This window comes from Harpegnathos saltator, unplaced genomic scaffold (assembly GCF_003227715.2).
Source record: "Harpegnathos saltator strain DR-91 unplaced genomic scaffold, Hsal_v8.6 scaffold403, whole genome shotgun sequence".
NCBI lineage: Eukaryota > Metazoa > Arthropoda > Insecta > Hymenoptera > Formicidae > Harpegnathos > Harpegnathos saltator.
Genome location: NW_020230210.1, coordinates 1,115,513 through 1,138,509, shown reverse-complemented (window position 1 = coordinate 1,138,509; position 22,997 = coordinate 1,115,513). Strand labels below are relative to the sequence as shown.

General features: G+C 37.0%; 3 protein-coding genes across 8 annotated transcripts; 2 read left to right on the top strand and 1 right to left on the bottom strand.

Moving 5' to 3' along the window:
- The first annotated feature begins 339 nt into the window (after positions 1-339).
- On the top strand, positions 340-5,791 carry CycB3 (cyclin B3). Of its 2 annotated transcripts, none has more exons than XM_025301170.1 (8): positions 340-480; positions 744-1,008; positions 1,195-1,462; positions 1,646-1,972; positions 2,421-2,900; positions 3,018-3,173; positions 3,491-3,771; positions 3,883-3,934. In XM_025301170.1, the coding sequence occupies exons 3-8, from the start codon at positions 1,241-1,243 to the stop codon at positions 3,932-3,934; spliced, it is 1,518 nt and encodes a 505-aa protein (XP_025156955.1). In that variant the 5' UTR covers positions 340-480; positions 744-1,008; positions 1,195-1,240. The 2 variants fall into 2 exon arrangements, with proteins under 2 accessions (XP_025156955.1, XP_011149577.1); XM_011151275.3 differs by having other exon boundaries at positions 341-575; positions 3,883-5,791.
- Positions 5,792-7,599: 1,808 nt separating this feature from the next.
- Rubicon (run domain Beclin-1-interacting and cysteine-rich domain-containing protein rubicon) lies at positions 7,600-13,735 on the bottom strand. Of its 5 annotated transcripts, none has more exons than XM_025301167.1 (11): positions 13,611-13,735; positions 13,097-13,373; positions 12,478-12,867; positions 12,216-12,396; positions 11,847-11,998; positions 11,491-11,674; positions 9,716-11,361; positions 9,369-9,551; positions 9,083-9,265; positions 8,845-8,998; positions 8,551-8,751 (listed from the first exon to the last, which is right to left on the bottom strand). In XM_025301167.1, the coding sequence occupies exons 4-11, from the start codon at positions 12,393-12,395 to the stop codon at positions 8,551-8,553; spliced, it is 2,883 nt and encodes a 960-aa protein (XP_025156952.1). In that variant the 5' UTR covers position 12,396; positions 12,478-12,867; positions 13,097-13,373; positions 13,611-13,735. The 5 variants fall into 5 exon arrangements, with proteins under 5 accessions (XP_025156954.1, XP_025156952.1, XP_025156953.1 ...); XM_025301168.1 differs by having other exon boundaries at positions 13,183-13,373; XM_011151278.3 differs by having other exon boundaries at positions 12,478-13,373; positions 13,602-13,735.
- A 782-nt stretch (positions 13,736-14,517) lies between these two features.
- On the top strand, positions 14,518-20,311 carry Mtpalpha (monolysocardiolipin acyltransferase Mtpalpha). The gene is made up of 11 exons (XM_011151282.3): positions 14,518-14,740; positions 16,166-16,275; positions 16,667-16,939; positions 17,336-17,586; positions 17,846-18,229; positions 18,394-18,564; positions 18,641-18,863; positions 18,936-19,145; positions 19,227-19,422; positions 19,628-19,830; positions 20,089-20,311. The coding sequence occupies exons 1-11, from the start codon at positions 14,668-14,670 to the stop codon at positions 20,290-20,292; spliced, it is 2,298 nt and encodes a 765-aa protein (XP_011149584.1). The 5' UTR covers positions 14,518-14,667; the 3' UTR covers positions 20,293-20,311.
- Positions 20,312-22,997: the final 2,686 nt, after the last annotated feature.

Sequence of the window (22,997 nt, the reverse complement as noted above, 5' to 3'; positions counted from 1 at the left end):
CGTTATTTTATACTCAACCCGAGTATTCATTTACACATGTAAATCCCATATTAAAAACTTGAAGTTTCAACATCTGACAATAACAAAATAGAATCTTTGAATACAATTGAATACAATCCTTTGAATTCTTTCTTTACAATTAGTATCATCCGTACCGTATGTGTAGTGTCAAACAAGACGGAAAGCGATAAGGGTTCGAGAAATTAAATAAATCTAATTATATGTAATCCCTTCGTATGTGTCAATTATGTGCCCATAATCGACGAAACAAGCCGTACGTATTTCTACACACTCCCCAGAGATGTCGCCACACTGACGATATATCATCTGTATTCTTTCCATATGCGTCCCACGAACGAACCAATCGACGCACGCTGATTTCGTAACCGTGAGTTTTGAACGACGTCAACTGGCATCCGGCTTCAGCTTCAGTGTATGTTTAGACGAAAGATGTGGGGCGTTATGCAGAAACGTACAATCGTAAGTTGATGTTCATGTGTAGTGCATGTGACTCGAGGTCTTCTCAGACGAACAATCGCACACCTCCCACACGCTACGACATAACGCTCGCACAGGTAATAATCATAACATAAATAGTATACAGGACGTACGAATAGTTTGAAGCGCAAGCTATTATTCCACCCACCGTAATGGCCGTTGCTGCTGGCGGTATTTTCCTCGAGACACGCGCAGTTAACATATCGGCTCGGGTAAAAGTATTCGTTAAAAAGACACAATTACAGCACATCTGGAAGGAATTCTGGAAAGAGACAACGAAACAATCTGTTGAGCAAGCTGGAAACGGTCGATCGCATTGGACCAGAGACCTCGTTAAGGAACTCCCGCGTTTTCCTTCGTGTGATATCGAAGATGCAAGTTCGCTACATTCTTGAGAATACAAGATGATGAAAATTTGTTATAAGGACTAGCACAGCTTCTGCTGCACAAGCTGACGGCTTCATCGTTCTGACAACGAACTTGACGATTTTTTCACTGAAAAAATACACGGTAACGGTATTTATATTTACTAATATACTTATTAATTTATTAGTTTAGTAAATATAGGCCTAATGATTGATTCATTAAGTTAACAAGAATTTATCAGAGAGTTTGTCAGAAAATTTAGTTAATAAATATGATAAAACTTACTGAATAAACATATGGCTATCGTGTAAATCGAAACAATGTGAACAGGAATCGAGCAAGAGACCACGATATTAGAGTCATATTGTAAGCAAAAATGGCACCACCAAAGGTAATGCTCAAGCAGAATAGAGCACAGAATACTTTTGGAGTCATGAGAAAAGGAATGACAACAAGAAGTCAAAATCAAAATTTGTTGAATAATGTATTAAATAAGCAAAACATAGTGCCTAAAGAAACACGTGGTAAACGAAAAGCTGAAGCTCCACCACCTCAAGAGAAAATAACAAAGAGAACTGCTTTTGGTAATATTACTAATGTGAGTATTATGCCTGGTAATATTACTAATGTGAGGTATGATTTTTACCATTGTTATTAGACATTTTTATATTAACCCTATTTTTCTCATTCTTTCATCTTATTTTATTTGATTATATCATTATATTGTATCATTTATATTTAATTAAATATTTTATCACTTTTGTTTTAAACCAAATTATAGGCTATTGGAAGAACATTAGGAGAACAAAATCGTATACCAAGCAAGATAGTACCCCAATTCAAAACAGCTATAGAAAATAATGCTATAGAAAAACGTATAGCAAAAGCTACAATTATATTGAAATCAAAACCACCATCTCGTGTCAAACCTATTGTAAAGAAAGATGAGGAAAAGAAGAGTGACGAGAATAAAGCAGATATCTCACAAAAATTTGTAAATATCAGAGCAAGTTTAGATTCAGAGAAATCAGAGGAAAATTCATTGTATGTTAGTGCATTGGAAGATGTGGCAGAGAATGTAAAAAATAGTCTCAAATTTAATAGTAAGGTAAGCAACAATATTTTTATCGTGGTTAGTATGCTTATTAGTGTTCCTTATTTGAAAAAAAATGTAATTAAAGTAATAAAGTAATAATTAAAAATTAACATTTCCTTTCAATTCGATACTTATTTATCTGAAAAATTACAAAAACTCAACAGTTGAAATCTATCATGATACTTCAATATTTGGTATTGAATTTTAAGATAAAGGTTAAAAAGTATTCTCATTTAAGAAAAATATGTATAGATTGAATCATTAATTTTTATGTATTTAGTTAATATAATTTTGATATATTAAATGTATTATATTTTACTTATATTATTTAATATAATTATTATATATTAATATATCTTTATATATTATGCAATTAATAAATGTACAATATTATTAATGTAGTATAAATTTGTTATTAAGTCTATGACTTCTCTATGAAACTAATTTTCAAAATGTACAGGTTAGCTCAAGTGAAAATGTAGCAGAAACTGAAAAGTTTATAGAAGTTGTAAGGATTGAACCCATGACAAATGAAGGGACAAATGAAGAGGAAGAAAAGCTGTTACAGGGTGTTACATTATTGGATGACATTCCTGAAAATAAACTACCTGAAGGTGTATTATGGGATTTTGATGCTGAAAACTGGTTAGATCATTTGCAAGTGTCAACGTACGCAATGGACATTTTCCAATATTTGAAAGAACGGGAAAGTTCATTTGTTATCACGAACTATATGGAAAGACAAGTGTGTCTCTCGCGATGGATGCGTGCTATGTTGGTTGATTGGATGGTCGAAGTGCAAGAGTCGTTTGAGCTCAATCACGAGACCTTATATTTAGCTGTAAAACTCGTCGACTTATATTTAACAAAAGTGACAGTCGGCAAAGAAACCCTGCAATTGCTAGGTGCTGCTAGTTTGTTTATAGCGAGCAAATATGACGTAAGTTTCACGAATACGTACATCTCTACCGGATTTTTTTCGTGGTTACCTGATAAAATCGTATCCGAATTATGTACGGTGAATCAAATAATAACTTGTTCTCGACTTTGTTTATAGGAAAGAATACCACCGATGGTGGATGATTTCTTGTATATATGTGATGGTGCTTATTCACAGAGAGAGCTCATCAGAATGGAAATGAATATTTTAAAAGTAGTGAATTTTGACTTAGGAATACCACTCTCTTACAGATTTCTTCGGCGTTATGCTAGAGTAAGTAGATAAGTTTCTTTCGTTTGTTATTTTTTATTCTCAAACATGTTTTATATGATACTTTCATCTATATTTTGTGTATGTGTGTAATCTATTTTTTATATACTTATTTTCACATGAATATGATTAATTTTGAACGATGCATTGATTATTAAAACCATCGGCTTTAACTTATTCGAGACTTCAAACTTACGTTTAAAATGTTCTATCAGAAAATACTTGGTTCAAAAACAAAATTAATATATCGCTTAAAAAGAGACATGATTCAGCTGAATGAAAATCTATACCATGCATTAATCATTATTGTTCAAAAATAGTGTGCCAAAGTATCAATGCCCACATTAACTTTGGCTCGATTCATACTGGAGTACTCCTTGATGGATTATACGGTAATAACATTCAGCGATAGCAAGATGGCTGCGGCCGCGCTGTTATTAGCATTACAAATGAAAGATCTAGGAGGATGGACTCCGACGTTAGAGTATTATAGTAGTTATAGATTGGACGACATAAAAAATATCTGCATTACTTTGAATGAAGGCTTGCATAAGAAGCATAAAGAATCTTTAATGACCGTGCGCAACAAATACAGTCACAAGTAAGCATCAATATCCTAATTTCCTTTCACAGAATGCTAAATAAAAGTATCAATATGATAACATTCTTTGTATAAATGACCAATATTAAATTCATTTCCTTCACATTTCAGAATCTTCTTTGAAGTAGCAAAACTTCCCTTAAAAGACAAGTTGGATATATAGGTGATGCTTAAGTTAGTATAATAAACGTAATTATATTTTAATGTGCATGGAAATTTAATTCGGTAAAAAGCCAAGCCAACTATTGTTGGTCATCGTTAATAAATTTTTATGATAATAATTATTAGCATGCCGATAATTATATTAAAAAATAATATGCATAAAGAAACAAATTAAAATAACATTTCGGATGATCGCAAATCGCTTATTGATCGCAAAATCACGAAGGACCTCGCACTTGCATCCATTTTCTAAGAATTGTATTTTTCTTTTATTATTTATATATAACAATATCTATATCGTTTTACAATCGCAGTATTTGTAAGTTAACTTATCCTTTTTTTCTTTTGTTAAAATTTATTTTAGCGTCATGTTTTTACACTTCGCGAAATAAATCCCGAATTTTAACTTTATTCTGGATTTTGTTTTTATGACTTAGCTAATGTTTAATATCTCTCACAACCGATAATATTTCTATGGAGGTAAACAAAAAGATATATATATATATATACACATATCTTATTAATTGCCGATTAAATTGGTAATATAAACGCGATTATATGCAAGTGAATGATGAAATAGTAATTTATACTTAAAATACTGTATAGCAAGTGTGGCGCATTGTTATGTGTATCGTGGTTGTACTTTTTTATAAAGACCGATAATTGAAGCTTATAATACCGAAGTAAGAATGACATACACAATATGTAGTCGTTACACGCGCATATGACGAATCTAAGATCTTCATGGAATTCAATATCTTTGACTGTGTGATATAATCGAAAAAACATTGCATTGTGAAATTGAAAGATAAATGTATTCAGAAATTTTTGCTAACATAGCGTACAAATTGACAATTTAACCAGAGACAATTCAAACTTTTTAATGAAATACTTAATGAAATATATTTGTCATTTCTATATTGAAAAAGAGAAATTATGATCATTCGGTTTGTGTGACTATACTTAAAGCAACAAGTACCTATAGAGATATATTTATACTTTTTAATCTTAACATCTTAACTAGTTTACGTAAAACATGTAATCAAAAACGCAGGCACTAAAACTATTTTATAGGAACAATTTAATAAAGAGTGTTAAAGAGTAAAAAAAGTTTTAAAAACTGACATGTTAAAATGGTTGTAATTGAAAAGAAAAGAGTTAATAGCATAGATAAATCCACTGTTTCAAGGCAACCTATATAATTATATGACGTAAAACTCTAATCCGGATGAAAAGAAAGACTTTCGGACAATTGTCAATAGAAATTTAAAAAAACAACCTGTGATATTGATATTCGTTCATTGTGTGATGTAACAAAATTGAAATAATAAGAGTGTTGTGTATGTGTGTGTGTGTATGTGTGTGCCAAATCTTTATTGTCTGCAAGGTGGTCACGAAGTTCCATTACTCCTAATATGTAATTGAAAGGCTCGGTAAAAGGATGGAGCAATTTTATAACTCAAAAGATCCATTTCGGATGCTATTTTACACTTGAAATGATCATTATGATTTATGGATTGGCCTCATTCTTGCTGAATTCATCAATTAGCATGTTGGGGCCCCTGCAGTGTATAATTTATTTGTAGCTATTTAAAAAGAAAATAAAATGTAAAAAAAATATGAAAAAAATTATAAGAAAGATAAAAATATGTAAAACATATACTCTATTATAGCAGATTAACATACAAGGTGTCCCATTCTAAAGAATCCTCCTTAAAGGATATTTTAGAAGCACTACGTTAAATCGAAAAATGTTTAAAAGTTGTTTGCCTTGAAGGGGGACATAAGACAGCATAGCATTTTGTTTATAGGTATCACCACTTTCGAGATATTCACTGATCATCAATTTTCTTAAATGGAAATACCAACTTTTTATTATATCATCTTTTTCAACCAATTAATATGAACAACTTTTGTCTGAAACATATTTTTATTTGCTTACTATATTTTGAGATATTTAAGGAAAACTTGATAACTTTTTCAACATTTAACTTACTATATCTCGCTAACTATTCATCGAAAGAAAAAATAATATTAGACTTTTTTACTTTATTTACTATCAGGAATATATTACTATAATAGAGCCCTAACTTTTGTTAATTTAATAATTTTAAAATTTCCAAAGGTCGATAAGTTAACAAAAGTTGGGGTATTATTATAGTAATATATTCTTGATAGTAAATAAAGTAAAAAAGTCTAATACTATTTTTACTTTAGACGAATAATTAACGAGATACCGTAAGTTAAATGTTGAAAGTTACCAAGTTTTCCTTAAATATCTCAAAAAATATTAAACAAATAAAAAAATGTTTCGGACAAAAGTTGTTCGAGTTAATTGTTAGAAAAAGATGATATAACAAAAAATTAGGATTTCCATTTAAGAAAATTGATGATCAGTGAATATCTTGAAAGTGGCGCCATCTATAAACAAAATGCTATCGCTGTCTTACGTCCCCCTTCAACTTTTGTCCCCCAAACAACTTTTGTCTGAAACATTTTTCGATTTAACGCAGTGTTTCTGAGATATTTGAGTGGATCCTTTAAAATGGGACACCCTGTATAACCGTCATAAATTTTATAAAATTGATTAGAAATAATATCGCCAACTGAGCTCTGAGGAAGCATTGGTATTATTTATTGAAAATAAACGCACAAATAAAGAATATGAGAAAAATATAAGGGAAATAATATTTGTGAGAATATGTTAACTGCAAATGAATGGGGAGTAAAGGAATTTTAAGGCCGCCCCGTATAATTTTCATATTCACTCGATACTCGTGTACAGTATTTATATGAGCCTCCTCGATAAGGATATATCGTAACATTATGCATATCTAGACCACCGATTTTCGTTAAATTTTTAATTACTTCACAGACAGATGTAAGCGTATACTGTACATACGCACGGTCGTAAATTCACGCCTGTACATATATGCCTCATGATTGACTGGAACAAATTCAAAGTGAATTTTTGTAACAGATATGTGTGGAAAATGCGAGCGCGGTCTTAAGTAAGACACGTTCAAAATTGAGCTCTCTCCTATGATGTATATATAATTAATAATATATTTTTCTACTGCCATTATATATTATGAGTCTTTATTTCGAGATAAACAGAATTCATCTCACTCCTACGAAGAGTATTGTTTTTGACAGACTGCTGACGAAGTTAGTATCATCCCCTTTTCTAAATGAGCATTCATACTCGAGAGAATTTGATTTTTCAGTAATTTTAAAATGAATTTTCTTATTGGAAACCGAATGCATGTGTTGAATTTCATTCCACCTTTTTCGTCTTTTCATTAAGTTCGTAGCTAACTTAAATGTTTACAAACATTGTCCTCTAATGAAAGACAGATCCTTTTGTCACAATCGTACGCGTAATAAATTTTTTGAAAGAAGTCAAAAATGTATCCAAGAATCTAGCATAACAATCAAAACGAAATTCTCTCTTTATTTTGTCTTGAAATTCTTATTCTCCATCGCGAAAATGATGATGAACGTATATTAATCTACTAGTATTTTACATCTTTATAATTTTCATAAATAAATAATAAATGCGTATCCTACCACGTTGTATACCACACTAATTTTCGGAAAGAAATGTTGCTTGTTTAAAATCTCAACTAAAGATCGCATAACCGAGATGGTGTGTAAAGAAATATATACAGTTTCTTAAATTTGGTTTAATTGACGGAATATATCGGCCGTATATTCGATTTGTTATACACAGCTAATTATAATAACGAAATGTAAATGAACGAAACGTGTCGGTAGTGCCGATCTTCGATGGCCATCGTGGCCATTCAATATGCTAAATGTCGGTAAAAACCAGGTACATGCTATATATTAGAATTATATGAGATTTATATATACATAAGACGATAACGACTACGCTATTTGTACTTGTCAATAGTATCTAAACATTAAAAAATTGCCGATGTAACTATCTTATACCATTTACAGAGTTACAGAGAAATAATACTTTTCAATATATATATATATATATATACACATACTTCCGTTACGCCTGAATAAATACGTGTATAAATATCTTTCAAATATTTCTGTAGTCTATCAAAAAAAAAGAGGTAACTGCTACGCACGCATTTTGTAACTGGTTGCGTTATATGTATTTTTATTTTATATATTACGCTTTATGTAAAAATCACTTTCTCTGTAACAGTTTATAGTGAAATGTAGTTAGTATCGCACCTTTCTCAATCGCTTGCGTAAAATGGGCGGTGATTTTATGCTACTTTGCGTTCTTCAATAAATTATCCGACTTATCTTCTAAGAGATGCATGTTTTCACAGACCGGTAATTTTCAAGAGCGACAGAAAAATCCGACAAACTTTTTCGCGCGCATAACGTCTGAGATCTTCCAGGAAAATCGGAATTCAACATGCGGGTATCACAATGCTTCAGCCTTCGCTATGCTATGTATACACACGTATACATAACATCTTACATCAGCGGAACAGTCTCGCATAATCATGATGTACGTTGCTTCGAGTAACTCTCGTGAGGTAAATTTCGGTTTGAAAACCACTTCCCGCGTAATCAGTATGCGTATTCGACTCTGTACGGCGTGACGAGGAACGCCTTCGTCGTTTGTCAGGGTTTCTCTTCCCTGGAGATTCGCCTAGCATGCAGCCTCTCACACCGTGGACACTCGGGCTTGTTGCTACCGCGCTTACAATCCGCATGGAAACAGGCACCGCACTTTTCACATCGCACCACCCGCGATAAGTCCCACGGGAATATGACGTCCTTGGAACAGCATAGTTCGCACACGAATCCTCTAGCTTGGCACAACTGGGAGAAAAACGTCGAAATGACGTTATCTTGCGATATCCGAACTGTAGTATGAAATATCATGACGAAGTTCCAAAGATGAGAAATAAATACCTCGCAGTCCGCAATATGCGCGCAGCAAACTCCGACGAGCTCTTGCAACCTGACAAACAAAACTCCGAATTTCACGTGTATCAGATCTTGAATCGAATATACGTGAGGGTCGCTTATGATGTAATTCGGCTCCTTCTTCAGCACGTCTTGAAGGCTGAAACGTTCCGAGAATGATTAGGTTAATTTCTCGAGATACTCCGTGCTGCCAAGTGACGTCGCAAAAAGCCTCGACACTCACCTGGTCGAGAATCGGCAGGTAAACAAAAAATCTTTCAGGAAGAACAACTGCATACGCAGAACCCTTGTCTTGTTCAATTGTTTGATACGTCTGTAGAGCAGCGGATTCAAGTCGTTCACGTGGAACAACGGATCCGACATCATCTGATCCAGTAATCTATACGAGAAGTTCGATACGGGATATCTGTAGTAAGAAACGTCTCATTAGCAATGTCTTCTTAGAATAATAGCAATACTCAGATACACTGATGACGACAAAATTCTTTAAAGAGGCAAAATGACTTCACCTATTGAGGTCCCATTTCGATAAAATTTTCCCCGGTATAAACGCCACCTGATTCGTATGGCAGCCCGTACAAAAGTATCGGCCCAAGTACTCGCAGTATCGGAAGCGATTAGCGTACTTCACCGCCACCTTCATGCCGCAACCTGCGCATCTGTAATTCTGTTTAGCTATCAACATTCGTCTCCTGAAAGAAAAACAATGAAATATTGAGATAAAAATAGAAACCCTTCCAAGTGAAATCGCTGAGATGAAGAATACCACAAACGTTTATACTTATATTTTTATTTATTTAATATATATTTAAAGTATTCTTCTTCTATGTCAACTCTATTATCTCTTCATACTTACACCGGTGGTGCATGGGGTGTGAAAATAATCTGCGGTCGCGGCGGAGCCCACTCAGTAGTCCCCCTCAATGAAATCGTCGCTGCGTCTTCGGTTTCGGCTTCGTCGGGGCTGACCGGCCAGCTCTTCGGCATCGGCAACAGGCGCTGAGGAGCGTCCTTTTCTGACACTAGCCATTGCAATTCGCTCGCCCGAGGTAGCTGTCTCTCGCTGAAACGGCTTATGAGAGAAAGAGCCACTCCTTCAGCGGACACGCTGCTCTCATTCAGGGTCGAATCCGTAGCATGCCTTGATGCGCGCGACTCCGCGTCCGAAAACAGATCGACGTTCGACGCGGACATACCACCGTTCCTGAGCTTCAGCACGTTCCGCTCGTCCAGCTCCGAGGAGTCCGTGGACATACTGTCCGAGGTTGTCCCCGGGGACGTGGACAATGGGCTGACGCTTTGATCGGTGGTCGTGGTCGTGTCGGTCCTGCCATCGCTCAGCAGGTCGCGGCTCCAGCCTTTGCCCCGACATTTCTCCTCCTGTCGTTGCCAACGTCGCAGTCGGATCCGCTGCTTTAATCGATTGATCTCCTCGTCGCTCTCATCGTCGACTGCATCGTCCAACAACCGACGCTGCAGACGGTTGCACTTGACCTGCTCGATAGCGGCGATCATCGCCTCGCAGATGCTGAAGTGTGCGTTTTCGCGGTCCAGCTCGGCGTCATGAGCGCGGGAAAACTGAGCAGAAGTCAAGAAACTGGCTAGACTCTGACCTTCAGCTGGACGCGGGAAGTAACCGGTCGCCATCGGTTGCACGCTACTACCGCCGTCCTCCATGAAGCTCTTCCGCGGTGTCCGGATGTCCTTCTGACCCTCTATCTCTAAGCTCCATGAGCCCGTAAACTCAGGCGCTGATCCCACCAGGAACGACGTCTTCCTGCGCGTCGTCCATTGCTCTAGGTACTTCATCTCCACCGATTCGTTCGTTGCAACAGTTGGTCGCGTCTCTTCGACTACATTACCAGCTTCTTCATGAACGCTCGAAGGAGCTTCGAGAAACATGCTGCAAGACGCTGTTTTACCTTGACTTGGTCGGGTTTTCGTCCTTCGACTTTTCGTCTTTCGTTCTCGTCTGACAGGCGTTTTGGGCTTTGCCACAAGCTTCTCTGTGTTAGTATCATCGGGTTGTTTTGATTCTGAATAGATGATGTCGATGATCTTCGCTAATTCGAAGGTGCGAGGATGATTATTGCTATTGCTATTGCTACTACTATCGCTATTGTTGCTGTTATTGCAATTTTCTTGGATGGTCGGTGAGATCGGGCCTGAATTCTCAGCAACGACCTTATTATGGTTTTTAACTAAAGCAGGCAAACTATTCCACGTCTTCAGTGATATTTCTTGAACTTTGGAATCGCTTTGCTCGCTATCGATGTCGATAACTTGTGCAGATTTCGATGTTTCTTCGCTCTCAGTATCCATTTTGTCGCGCGACACAGCCTGCGTTGAGACACTCAGCTGATCCAAGTGACATCTGCTGTATACACTGAGACTTTTGTCTCGCGTGACACCGTGGCCGACACTGGAAAAATTCACCGGATATGAGGACGAACGACGATGACGTCTGGGACTCGCTCTGGGAGATATCCATGTTGGCAGAAACTGTAAATCGAAATGGAAAAGTAGAGAAGTTCATTAACACTTTCAAGCCGCCCGTGCGATGTGCGCTGTTCTTACTGTTCGTTTAAAAGAATCTACTTTCTAAATTATGAAATTCTGAATTTTACTTACTAAACAGGGATCGATTTCTGCTAGCAACACTGGCTGATTTCTCTCCACTGCCCTTAGGCACAAAAGTGTCGCCTCTGCTAGGTTTTCCTGACAAAGGAACGCCCATGGCTCAAGGCAAGAAAGTAGATGTTCTTTATCAGATAATAGCCATGATAATTTGTGTGATAGGGAATGGCCTTCTAGACTGGAAATACATATTATGTATCTTTCTTTCAGAGTGTATTGTTCTATTTTTACTACAAAAAATTCCACATTCTGTAGATAAAACATATACTTGTGTAACCTCTCTTCAGATATGAATATGTGATATATGTGAATATGTGATTGTGTTTATTAATGTAAAAAGATAGAGTTACCTTTTATATAGCCATAACATGTCCTTCTTGGACGTTATCCGGGCTGACAGATTGCATAAGTAATCTTCATTTTCTGACAACACCGGTGATGTAGCCAAGGAAGGTTGAAGCCAATTTAGTCCTTGAATAAATATCCAACAGTCTGGTTCACCCTTACAAGAATAATTCAGATATAATACTATTGTGCAGAAAATCTTGCGAAACGTTAACAAATTGAAGCAACACAATGTCTCTCTTAAGAGTAACTAGCACTTTCCTATCTATAAAAAGATAATCGTTTGGACCCTTGATAGTAATCTTGATACAACACCAAGATATAGAGATAACATTTTTAACGAGGAAACTTCTAGGGCAATAAATCCAACTAACATTGGGATCGTATATCCGACAACCGTGTTTGAATATCTGCTCCACCACATTGTGCAACCGGTTCAGGCCACCATAAACATTCCACACGTTGGATACTCCGTCAATCATCAAACCTTCCACGGTAGAGCGAAGGCTCTGCAGTAGCTGCCACTTCTCTTTGTTGTGCGTGTTCTCAGACATCCTGTCAATGGGTGTCAAGCGTCATAACATCTGATGGTGACATCCAAATGTGTCATCTCCATCACACGAGCTCACCACTTACCTGACGATTATAGTGAATTACAAAATGAACTTCTCCATCTGAACGTTACACGTGAACGTAAACACGATTTCTCGTGGATTTCCCCTCTCTCTCCCTCCCAACCCTCCCACTCCCCCCTCTCTACTTCTTGGAAAATACGTCACTCTGTTCACTCTCATCAGTGTGGTCTAATTGTACAACGGTCAGCCGGAATGACATCGATCAAACAGAACACATATCAAACAGAAGACGCCTACATAGGAGACGCCCAAATGAACCGTTCGTGTAGATAAGGTGCGATGATATTCGCTGTCCGTCCAATTTCGCTCGCTCTGCTACGTCATAGCTCGCTCATCGCCGTCGTCACCCAACGCGAGCTGATTACGCCACTCGTTTCGTGCGAGCGATTCGCTGTAATCAATGACGCGCGATAAGACAACAGCGGACTATGAACCGTCGTTCTTGAACATAAACAGCAGCAACATGCGGTTACGTGACTCGAGAATCAATAGGTCTGTTCCTTCTAGCTGAGCTACGGTACGCTTCTTGCCATTAGAGTGAAACAAACGTACAAATGTTGCGTTGGGGAGAAAAGGAGCGAAGTTTCGGCGCAGCACTGCTTCAACTAAAAAGAACAGACCTGATGTTTACATAGGTCGCTTCATGAATTGGAAAGTGATGACAACGAGCGACTCTGCAAGGAATTCGGGATCGCGATCATAGCACCTCCCGATTGTCGCTTGTATCACCGACTCCGTCGGTATTACAGTCTTCAGCGATAATTTGTCGTAAATATATGAGCGGATAACATAGGTTGTGTGACTGCATCTTGTTCCCTCATAATTTCTTCATCATTGCTGTTGCGTAAAAACAACGGAAAATAATGCTCAAGGGGCAGTTTACAGCCAAACGAAAGTCTACAAAAATAGAAGGAACAAAGAGCAATCGTTAAGCAAATATCGATTGAAATCTGAAAATAATGTAAATTATTTCATGCATATTCCATTCTCGATAGATTGGCATATATTAAGCGACAATTATGTAACATATTTGCATTTCATTTCAACGAAGTCACACGTGATCACACGTGTGTGCCATTGTATCTTATTTGTATCACTGAAAGTTAATGAAATGTAATTAATTACTTAGCTAACATTCGGTTATGCGTCGGTCGTGATTAAGTTGCAAAGTCATGTCTTTTTGTATGTCATCCAATCTGGCATATACGAGTCAATGACGTTAGTAATTTAATATCGGGAGCAAAGTCCTACTTGCACTGTAAGCCGATCGCGACCCTGCACGACACACACACACACGCACGCATGCACTTTCTCGCGGAGAGTATCGATACTCGAATTCTATCGATACACAAAGTGTCCCGGCTTTTGATATGGAAGTCTAGCCGTAAATGAGAAGACGCGCTTTATGATTTTCCAAGAAAGTGTGAGAGAGAGAGAGAGAGAGAGAGAGAGAGAAAAAGGAAACTAAAAAAAAAAACTATTCCGAGACAAAATCTAATTTAGTTTTATCAAGTGTAATTTGTACGTGTATGTATACGTCTGTGTATTTTCTCCACTTGTAACAGATTCAATCAATTAATATAATGAAAGATATTATGTGATAGAAAACTATCGCGCTACACACGATGTTTATCACTACTGGATGGATAAGCAACAATCGCGATATCGCGCAAACATATCAAATGAGAGAGATACTTCCCAGCAGCTATTACATAATATGACAATATTCTCAAATAATCCTCACTCTCTCTCGCGTCGTCCGTCCGTCGGACGTTTCATTTCACAAACTCGCTCGCATTCCTTCTCTTTCTCACGATATCAATCTCGAAATATCGACTTATCTTCCGCTTGATCGAACAATTGATCAAGCGATTTTTTCGCGAGAGAATGAAATCTGAAGACTGATATCTCTCCCAGCCGCCGAGCAAAGGTCAAAACGCGCTGGAAGACGGAAGAGAAGACCCGTTGTTTACCGATCGAGTCGATAAGGATGTTCGATCTCTCGCAACGCGTGCGTCCCCACTTTGATGGAACGCGCGCGCAACGCGATATCCTTGCTCGCTCGTTGGCAGAACGGTACACGCAAAGTGTCTCTCGTACGCGAAGCGGTCTACGGTGACTCGCGTTTTTCCCTCTCGATGCGAGGCGAGTGAGTGAGCAAGTGAGTCCATTCGATCCAGTGAAACGAAATATGGCGAGCTGTAGGTTGTTCGGCGCCCTCGCGCACCGTGCCCATTCCGGCGCAACTTTGGTGACACGTGCAGGTGATTACGATGCGGCTCGAGAACGTTTCGAAGCAGGCACGAAGCCGACGTGAGAACGATCCATCAACGATCGATCTGCGGTTCATGTTTCTCTTCGTTACGTGGATGGGAGGCTCGGCTGGCCTCGGACTGGAAGGGTCGTTTTTAAAGATCGTCTGATGCTCGGGATCACATATAATGTGTAAAGATCAGCCGCGACAAATGAATAAATAATGCGCCGAGCCGATCTCGGTTGGGCAACGAACGTTCGATCGAGAACGAACAGCGGCAGACATCCGTAGATCGATAATGGCGTACGCCGGTTCGAGGCTGAAGATCGTATCTTGAAAAGTCGGTTGAGCCGGATCTTCTTGACATTGTGTCAATGTCGAGTGTGACCGGCTGATTAAGTCCAAGATACGAAAAATTCATTGTGTGACCTTTGCTCTTACGTTATGAAGGGAGCCGATTGCAGGAACCGACTTGTGATATAACTATAATAGTCTTGGCACCGATAGATCTCGAGGTCTCGTTGTCACTAGGAATAAACTGTTACATTTTATGTATTTAAAGAACATGATAATTTATACGTAGGCCGCGTGTAATAGAAATATTCAGCATAAGGTTACTGATATTTTCCAGTTCTTTAAGCTACCATTGTGGGAAATGTACTACTTTGACAGGATTGTTCCTTCTACTCTGAATAATCAATAAATAATAAATCAAATTGCATATTGTATTAAAAATTCCTAACAACCTAATTGCATAAAATATCAACCATATTGTTTACTTATCCCTGTAGATTTAAATTAGCACTTAAAATGTGCAGTAAACTGTCAAATAGCCCATTCAATTTGAATTTCAATGTCTAACTTGAAGTTGGTCAGGAATTCCGAGATTATCTTCTGTTTACAATGATGAGTACTTTCATTGGAATTTTTCCTGACACCTGTCCAAACTATTCAAACAATTGAGGCGAGTCCAACAAACATCGATCGAAATGATTAATCATTAGTTCCGTTCAAACTACCAAACTTTGAAATTCAAGTTTTTCCACTTTGAGTAATTTGAGTGCATTATCTGAATATTTTATCTGAACTTCAATTGACATAAGCAACCAAACAATGAAGAATCTTTCTACGAATAATTCCTTACATTTTCTAAATAATTTTGTGTTTTCTAAATAATACGAATATAAATTTGAAGAAAGTAAAAATATATCAACTCTATCGCAACCCTAAGAGGAGCCTAAGGCAAAAAAGTAAGGTTAAATATTGTATAAAAAAGATATATACTATTTGTTGTTTGTTGTTTATATTTTATATTTGACATATTTAACATGTTTATTCAGAATTGCACACAATTTCTATGTTGCATATGTGTTCTATATTTAGCTATTAGATATATATTCAAATAGTTTTCTTATATCTTAATGTTTAACTACAGGTATGTACCAAACATCAAGAACATTAGCCACCGCAGCAAATAGGAAACATTTCAAGTGCAAAGTAGTAGATGATGTAGCAGTTATTACAATGGACTCACCAGGAGTCAAGGTATACATACAAATTATAGTTATAATTACAATCATAGTTACAATTTCTGTTCTTAATATTCTTTACTCTTTCTGTTCTTTAATATTCTGGCATCTTAGTGGTTTGCATAAACTTTAAACAATTTAAAAAATTCATCTGCATCTGAAATTCTGCTGATGTAAAATATAAAATTGCATAAGGTATCTGTTAAGTAATTTTAATCCTTTTCAAAGATAATGTTTATATGTGCTTATATAATATATAGTGTTTAATTTCATTAAAACAGTGTTTATTTCTTTTTTATTAAACAAAGCATTTAGATACTCCTAAAGTAGAAAGAATTTATATAGATTTTTGTCTTATCTATATTACATAAATTTTTGTCTTATCTACTGTCTTGTCTTATCTACAGATGAATACTTTGCATAAGGAAGTAATGGAGGAAATCAAAGGGTTGTTGACGGAAATTCAATCGAATTCACTTGTAAATTCAGTAGTCCTCATTAGTGGGAAACCAGATAATTTCATCGCTGGTGCAGATATTAAAGTATTAGAAAATCTTACGGATGTAGAAAGTAGTTATCAGATGGTAAAAGAAGGAGCTCATATTTTGAATATGATAGCACAAAGTAGCAAACCAATTGTTGCTGCTATTCAAGGCAGTTGTCTTGGTGGAGGATTAGAGGTAACGTGCAATATTCATATTAAACATTTAAGGAAACATATTTAACTTCATTATCAGATATTGAATACATATTGTACTTTGTTTATTTAATTTTTGGACTTTTACTGCGTCCATTTTCAATTTTTTTCTGATGTTTCATCAAATCAAACATTTCTTTACACTGTGGAAACTTAAGATATCAGATTATATTGTATCCTGTTAGAAGTGAGAAGTGATACATAATTAATTCTTACGGTGTATAATGAAATAAAGTAAATTTTTATATGATATTATTTGGATTTTGAAATAAAAATTTAAAATAAAGAAAATATATATGTAGAAATGAGAGAAATATAATTGTCATAATAATAAATATAAATAGAAACTTTATTAATTAATCCGATTGCTTTTGTTCAGGTCGCATTAGCCTGTCATTATAGAGTCGCTGTTAACAGTAAAAAGACTAGTCTTGGATTACCTGAAGTAATGCTTGGGTTACTTCCCGGCGGTGGTGGCACTCAGCGATTACCTAAAGTAGTTTCCCTTCCTACTGCCCTGGATATGATGCTTACTGGTAGAATGATTAAGGCTGACAGAGCGAAGAAACTTGGATTAGTGGACATGATCGTAAATCGTCTAGGTCCGGGAATCAGCACACCCGAACAAAAGTAAAAAAACGCACTTTCAAATTAATTTACTACAACATTTCATACGAGCTTTAAAAAATCGTAATAACTCTTACCTAACTAATAAAGTCTAAGGCTTCATTGCTATCATCTCTCCGTTCCTATATTTTTAAGAGCTGCTTAGTATCTTGGATTTTAAAAAAGTAAAGCCTCTTTCATAAATTAAATTAAGAATAAGACTGAAAATTCTTCGCAAATCTCGAGAAATCAAAAAAGTTAAAGTTGACTGTATATTTTTCAGTACACTGAGATACTTAGAAGAGAACGCAGTGAAAGCCGCAAAAGACCTCGCAAGTGGAAAACTGAAGGCCGAACGCGACCCAAAGACCATCATTGGCAAGATAACGCAACAGGTTCTGTCTTTGAACTTTGTCAAGGATCAGATATTCAAGAGAGCAAAGGCCCAAGTGATGAAAGTAACTGGTGGTTTATATCCCGCTCCGCTCAAGATCTTGGAAGTAATAAGAGTCGGTCTGGATAAAGGTCCTATTGCTGGATTCGAGGCAGAGGCCAAAGGATTCAGTGAATTGACGGTTACACCAGAGAGTAAAGGTCTCATTAGTCTGTTCTTTGGTCAAACAGCTTGCAAAAAGAATCGTTTTGGCTCAGCGACGAATGCACCCAAGTATGTATATATATCTTCTTATGGCTTATCTTATTGATTACTACAAAACAGACCGCGAATCTTTTGGTGCAGTAGTATTTACGATAATTAGTCACTACCTAATTTTGTTCTATATTCTTCATTATTATTATTTTTTTATCACATTTTTCTCATTTTGTGAATAGAAAAGTCGCTGTAGTTGGCGCGGGTTTAATGGGCGCGGGTATTGTCCAAGTTAGTATCGACAAAGGCTACAGTGTCGTCATGAAGGATACCAATGAAAACGGACTGTATCGTGGTATAAATCAAATTCAGCAAGGTCTAAACGCTGCTGTGAAGCGCAAACGAATCTCCATGTGCGTAACTCCTGCAGTATTAAACAGGACTTCGTAACAAAATTGTAGTCTTCTTAATGAGAAACTTTCTGTGCAGTGTCGAAAAAGACAAGTATTTGTCACAACTCGACACAACGTTGAGTTATGACTCTTTCAAGAATGCGGACGTGGTGATTGAGGCAGTATTCGAGGATATCAATATCAAGCACAAAGTCCTGAAGGAGATTGAATCCGTGGTGCCAAATCACTGCGTCATTGCTACTAATACGTCTGCAATTCCCATCACGAAGATCGCTGCCGGCAGCAGTCGCCCTGATAAAGTAACATATAAGGAATATATATAAATTAACAACTGTCCTATATGATCTTATACGAAATATGATTGTTTTCAGGTGATCGGTATGCACTATTTCTCTCCCGTCGACAAGATGCAGCTGCTGGAAATTATAACACACAAGGGAACATCCGAGGAAACCACCAAAGTCGCTGTGGACGTCGGCCTGAAACAGGGCAAGACCGTCATTACCGTAGGTGACGGTCCTGGATTTTACACCACCAGGATACTCTCCACGATGCTGTCAGAAGCAATTAGACTGTTGCAGGTAAATGGCAATTATATTTATCATAATGATTACTTACAGAAGAATCTATAAAATGTAAAACAAACGTGATGTATTGAACAGGAAGGTGTAGATCCAATGGACCTAGATCAATTGACGAAAAAGTTTGGCTTCCCAGTTGGCGCAGCCACTCTGTCCGACGAAGTGGGTATCGACGTGGGCGCTCATATCAGCATAGATCTCGCCAAAGCCTTCGGCGAACGCTTAAGAGGCGGTGACATAAACATACTTAGCGATATGGTCAAGGCTGGTTTTCTCGGTAAACTTTTGCTTATATAATCATATTGCTCAAATCACTATGTAGTTCCTAAAAGATCAAAGCGAAGCATTTTACTCACGTGTACAGAAAGAATTAAATATTTGTTATGACTTATAACTTGCGTTATAAGTTTATCAGTGACTCGACTTGACGGCATCTTATATAAAGAGTTTATTTTACTACATGCTGTGTATCCATTTCGCAGGGCGCAAGTCTGGTAAAGGTATATTTGTATACGAAACCGGCTCCAAGCACCGAAATGTAAATATTGGCGCCATGGACATCTTTAAAAAGTACAAGCTCGAACCCAAAGGCAGCACGTCCAACGAGGACCGTCAATTGAGAATGGTCTCGCGGTTTGTCAACGAGGCAGTGTTATGTTTGGAAGAAAATATCCTAGCCAATCCCGTAAGTTCGTATATAACGTTTAACAAATTATCTAATTCTACTAACATCTCTACTTTCATTTAACAAGTCTACTTGGCGTCAATAGATAATGAAAGAATTAATCTGAATATTTTTGACACAAAAATTTAAATTCCGCAAACACATGTATAAATTGTCATAGACTTATAAAAACTTACACGGAATACACCATTTTTCACCTTTATACGCTGTTTAATGTTTTCATTAGGACCTTCTGTTTATTAACGATTTATAATTTAGTTGGAAGGCAACGTAGGAGCTGTGTTCGGCTTGGGCTTCCCGCCATTCACAGGTGGGCCGTTCCACTGGGTGGACCGTTACGGCGCACATCGACTCGTCAAGAAGATGGAGGAGTTCCGAAGTCACTACGGCGATACCTTCCGTCCATGTCAGACGTTGCTCGATATGGCTGCCGACTCTACACGAAAGTTCCATCCGAAATAAAAAGTCCGATAAGTGTCTATCTCAGGCGAATTTCTACGTTAGTCCATTTTCTCGCTCATCCTCAAGTTACATTTTACACTCTTCATAATCAGAAACCACCTTCAAATGGATACAAGAATTATTAATCTCTTTTTTTGATCCTGCAACTTGAAACTCATATTTTGCATGTTCCACTTTATTTAAGATCAGCTGAAACGAGATTTATCGTTCTCTGAGAATCAAGGAACCCTTAAATATCTTTAACATTTTCTCTTTTTTAGCTAATTTATGTCAGAATAAACTTAAGATGAAGTTTGTCAAGTACTTGAATGTTATAAATTACAAATATAACATCGTACTTTGGTACTTTTTCATTGCTTACATTAATCACTTAAGAATTAAAAAGTTCCACAATTTAAGCACTATCTATTTGAGTAAGATACGGAAGTTTTATCCGAAATAATATTTCTATATTGAATTAATATAGAAAGTTTGGCCTATCTCTACCGAACCTTCATTAATACCATCGTGAATTTTGCAATAGATAAAAATATTAAAGAAAGTGCGGTTTCTCAGCTGTGCTCTTGAATAACATAGATCCTTCCACGCGAGGTATAGTGCATGAAATTCCATGTGTCTCCAAGTCGGACAATAGGAGGCTAATATGCGTATCACGAATAATACGCAGAGACTGTCTTGTGTAACTTGTAGAGTACTATATATTTTTGGACTTGCAATTTACACGACCCGTTCAGTGGTGTTTTACGAAAGCATTGTAGATAGAGTCTGCATTTATTACGTGCAAGAGTTTTTTACACGCTACAGTATATCTGCTATAGATATTTGATACTACCATACGCATATATATATACAGAATTATATATATATATATATATATATAGAATTATACATATATATATATAAGATCTTGTTTGTAAATTAGATCAAGTTATGTAACAATTATACGTCTATTTTTGCAAAGTTTATCGAGAATAAAGAGTTTCTACATATAATTTATATCTTATTTTCTGTTTAGATAATTCTCTCTCTCTCTCTCTCTCTCTCTCTCTGTATTATTCACCAGTCTATTTATTATATAAATTATTATGAAAATTATTCAGTTATTTTTGTCTTCGGCCAATTCATAATTAAGCTGTATTCGATATTTTTCTTCAGCTGATGCATAATTATGTATATATATTATGCAATATTTCTGTTAATATTCATTATGATCCTACGAAACGCTTTATCAAGTAGTGCCAAGTGATTTGTTGTTTCTACGCTTAAGTTATAATGACGATGCGGAAATAATTAGTTTTCGTATTTAATAGCAGTTTTATGCGGTCAACTTTACGAAAGAAAAAAAGGAGAGATTAATAAACCTGTCTAGTTATTAATATTACTGTCTCGTGCAGACGCGATATAAAAATGGAAATATTTTGCTTGATGCAACAGCCGAGAGATGTTGCACTCTTGTTTGCGCCGATATCTTGTCTTTAAAGAACCTCCAATTTGAAAGTGCCTCATAACATAAATATCTGATATACCTTTCGCACTCATTAATCGTTCCATTATCTCGAGACAAAACCAATTCTCGACATAATCTTCAAGACGCTTCCGAATTATTGAATTTCCCGGTTCCAAATTTCAAAATTCACACTTCGCTTCTTGCGTACACAAACCAAGAATAAAAGATTACATTATCGCGTTATAAACAAGTTGCAAATATTAACCGTCTGGCACGTCCTGCTAAAGTTCGATCTTCCCCTATCGGACGTCGATTGAGCGTTTAATGACGGAAATGTTTAATCGTCGAGGATAAAAAAACGCTACGACAGAGACGGAGAACAGTAAAGCGTGTCTAATTCGGCGAATCCCACGCGATCCCATGCGGTTTGTATTCCGTTTTTTCCGTACGAGAAACTTCGTCGCTCGAGCTTCGAATTTCAATAAAGGTGAACGAAGAGTAATCGCGAGGATATTTTGCGTCATCTACCGGTCCAGCACACCTGTTTATGATATCAACGTCGTTCAATGAGACCGAGTCCTTGGCTGATGCAAGAAAATCGGGGATTTCGCGAGCGACCGCCGTCGCGTCGCCGTTATATGCACGACGACGATGTTGTTCTCACTCGTCCTGTTTCTGGTGCCGCGCACCGGCTCTGGAAAAGTCCAGAGAGACGACCGGGCGCGCACCGGCTTCGTGAAACGCGGTTGCGACAGCCCGCGTCTACGTCGGCGCGAAAACGCCTTCCCTCGCTGAAGTTCTCGCGCCGTAGAAAAATGTTGAGCTTGTTCTTCGAAAGGATACGCCATTCTGCCCGACTTGGCGCGGGCGAATTTCCCGACGAAAGTGCGCGATGAAACGGGCTTGTCCCCTTCCGGCGTTGTGTTGTTTGAGAGAGAAACATGATGAAAGGCGTCGAAGCGATGACGAGACAGAATTATCTTATCGAAAGTTATTACGCGACATATTAAAATAAGATTACACACGCAATAATGTCCTTTTGGACTGTCCTGTCTCTCCGACGGAATCGCCCGATAACGATAACACGCGAATGATCATTCCTACCGTAAGATAATTTCTCTCGGGAATTCATTGTAGTTTGATTTACATCGGGACTCTAACTGGTATTTTCTTGATATAGCTGCATCAATTATCAGACACGTTTCAGCGCTTGTTTATAATACCGATAACGTCTGATATCATCTAGGTGAGATAGGTG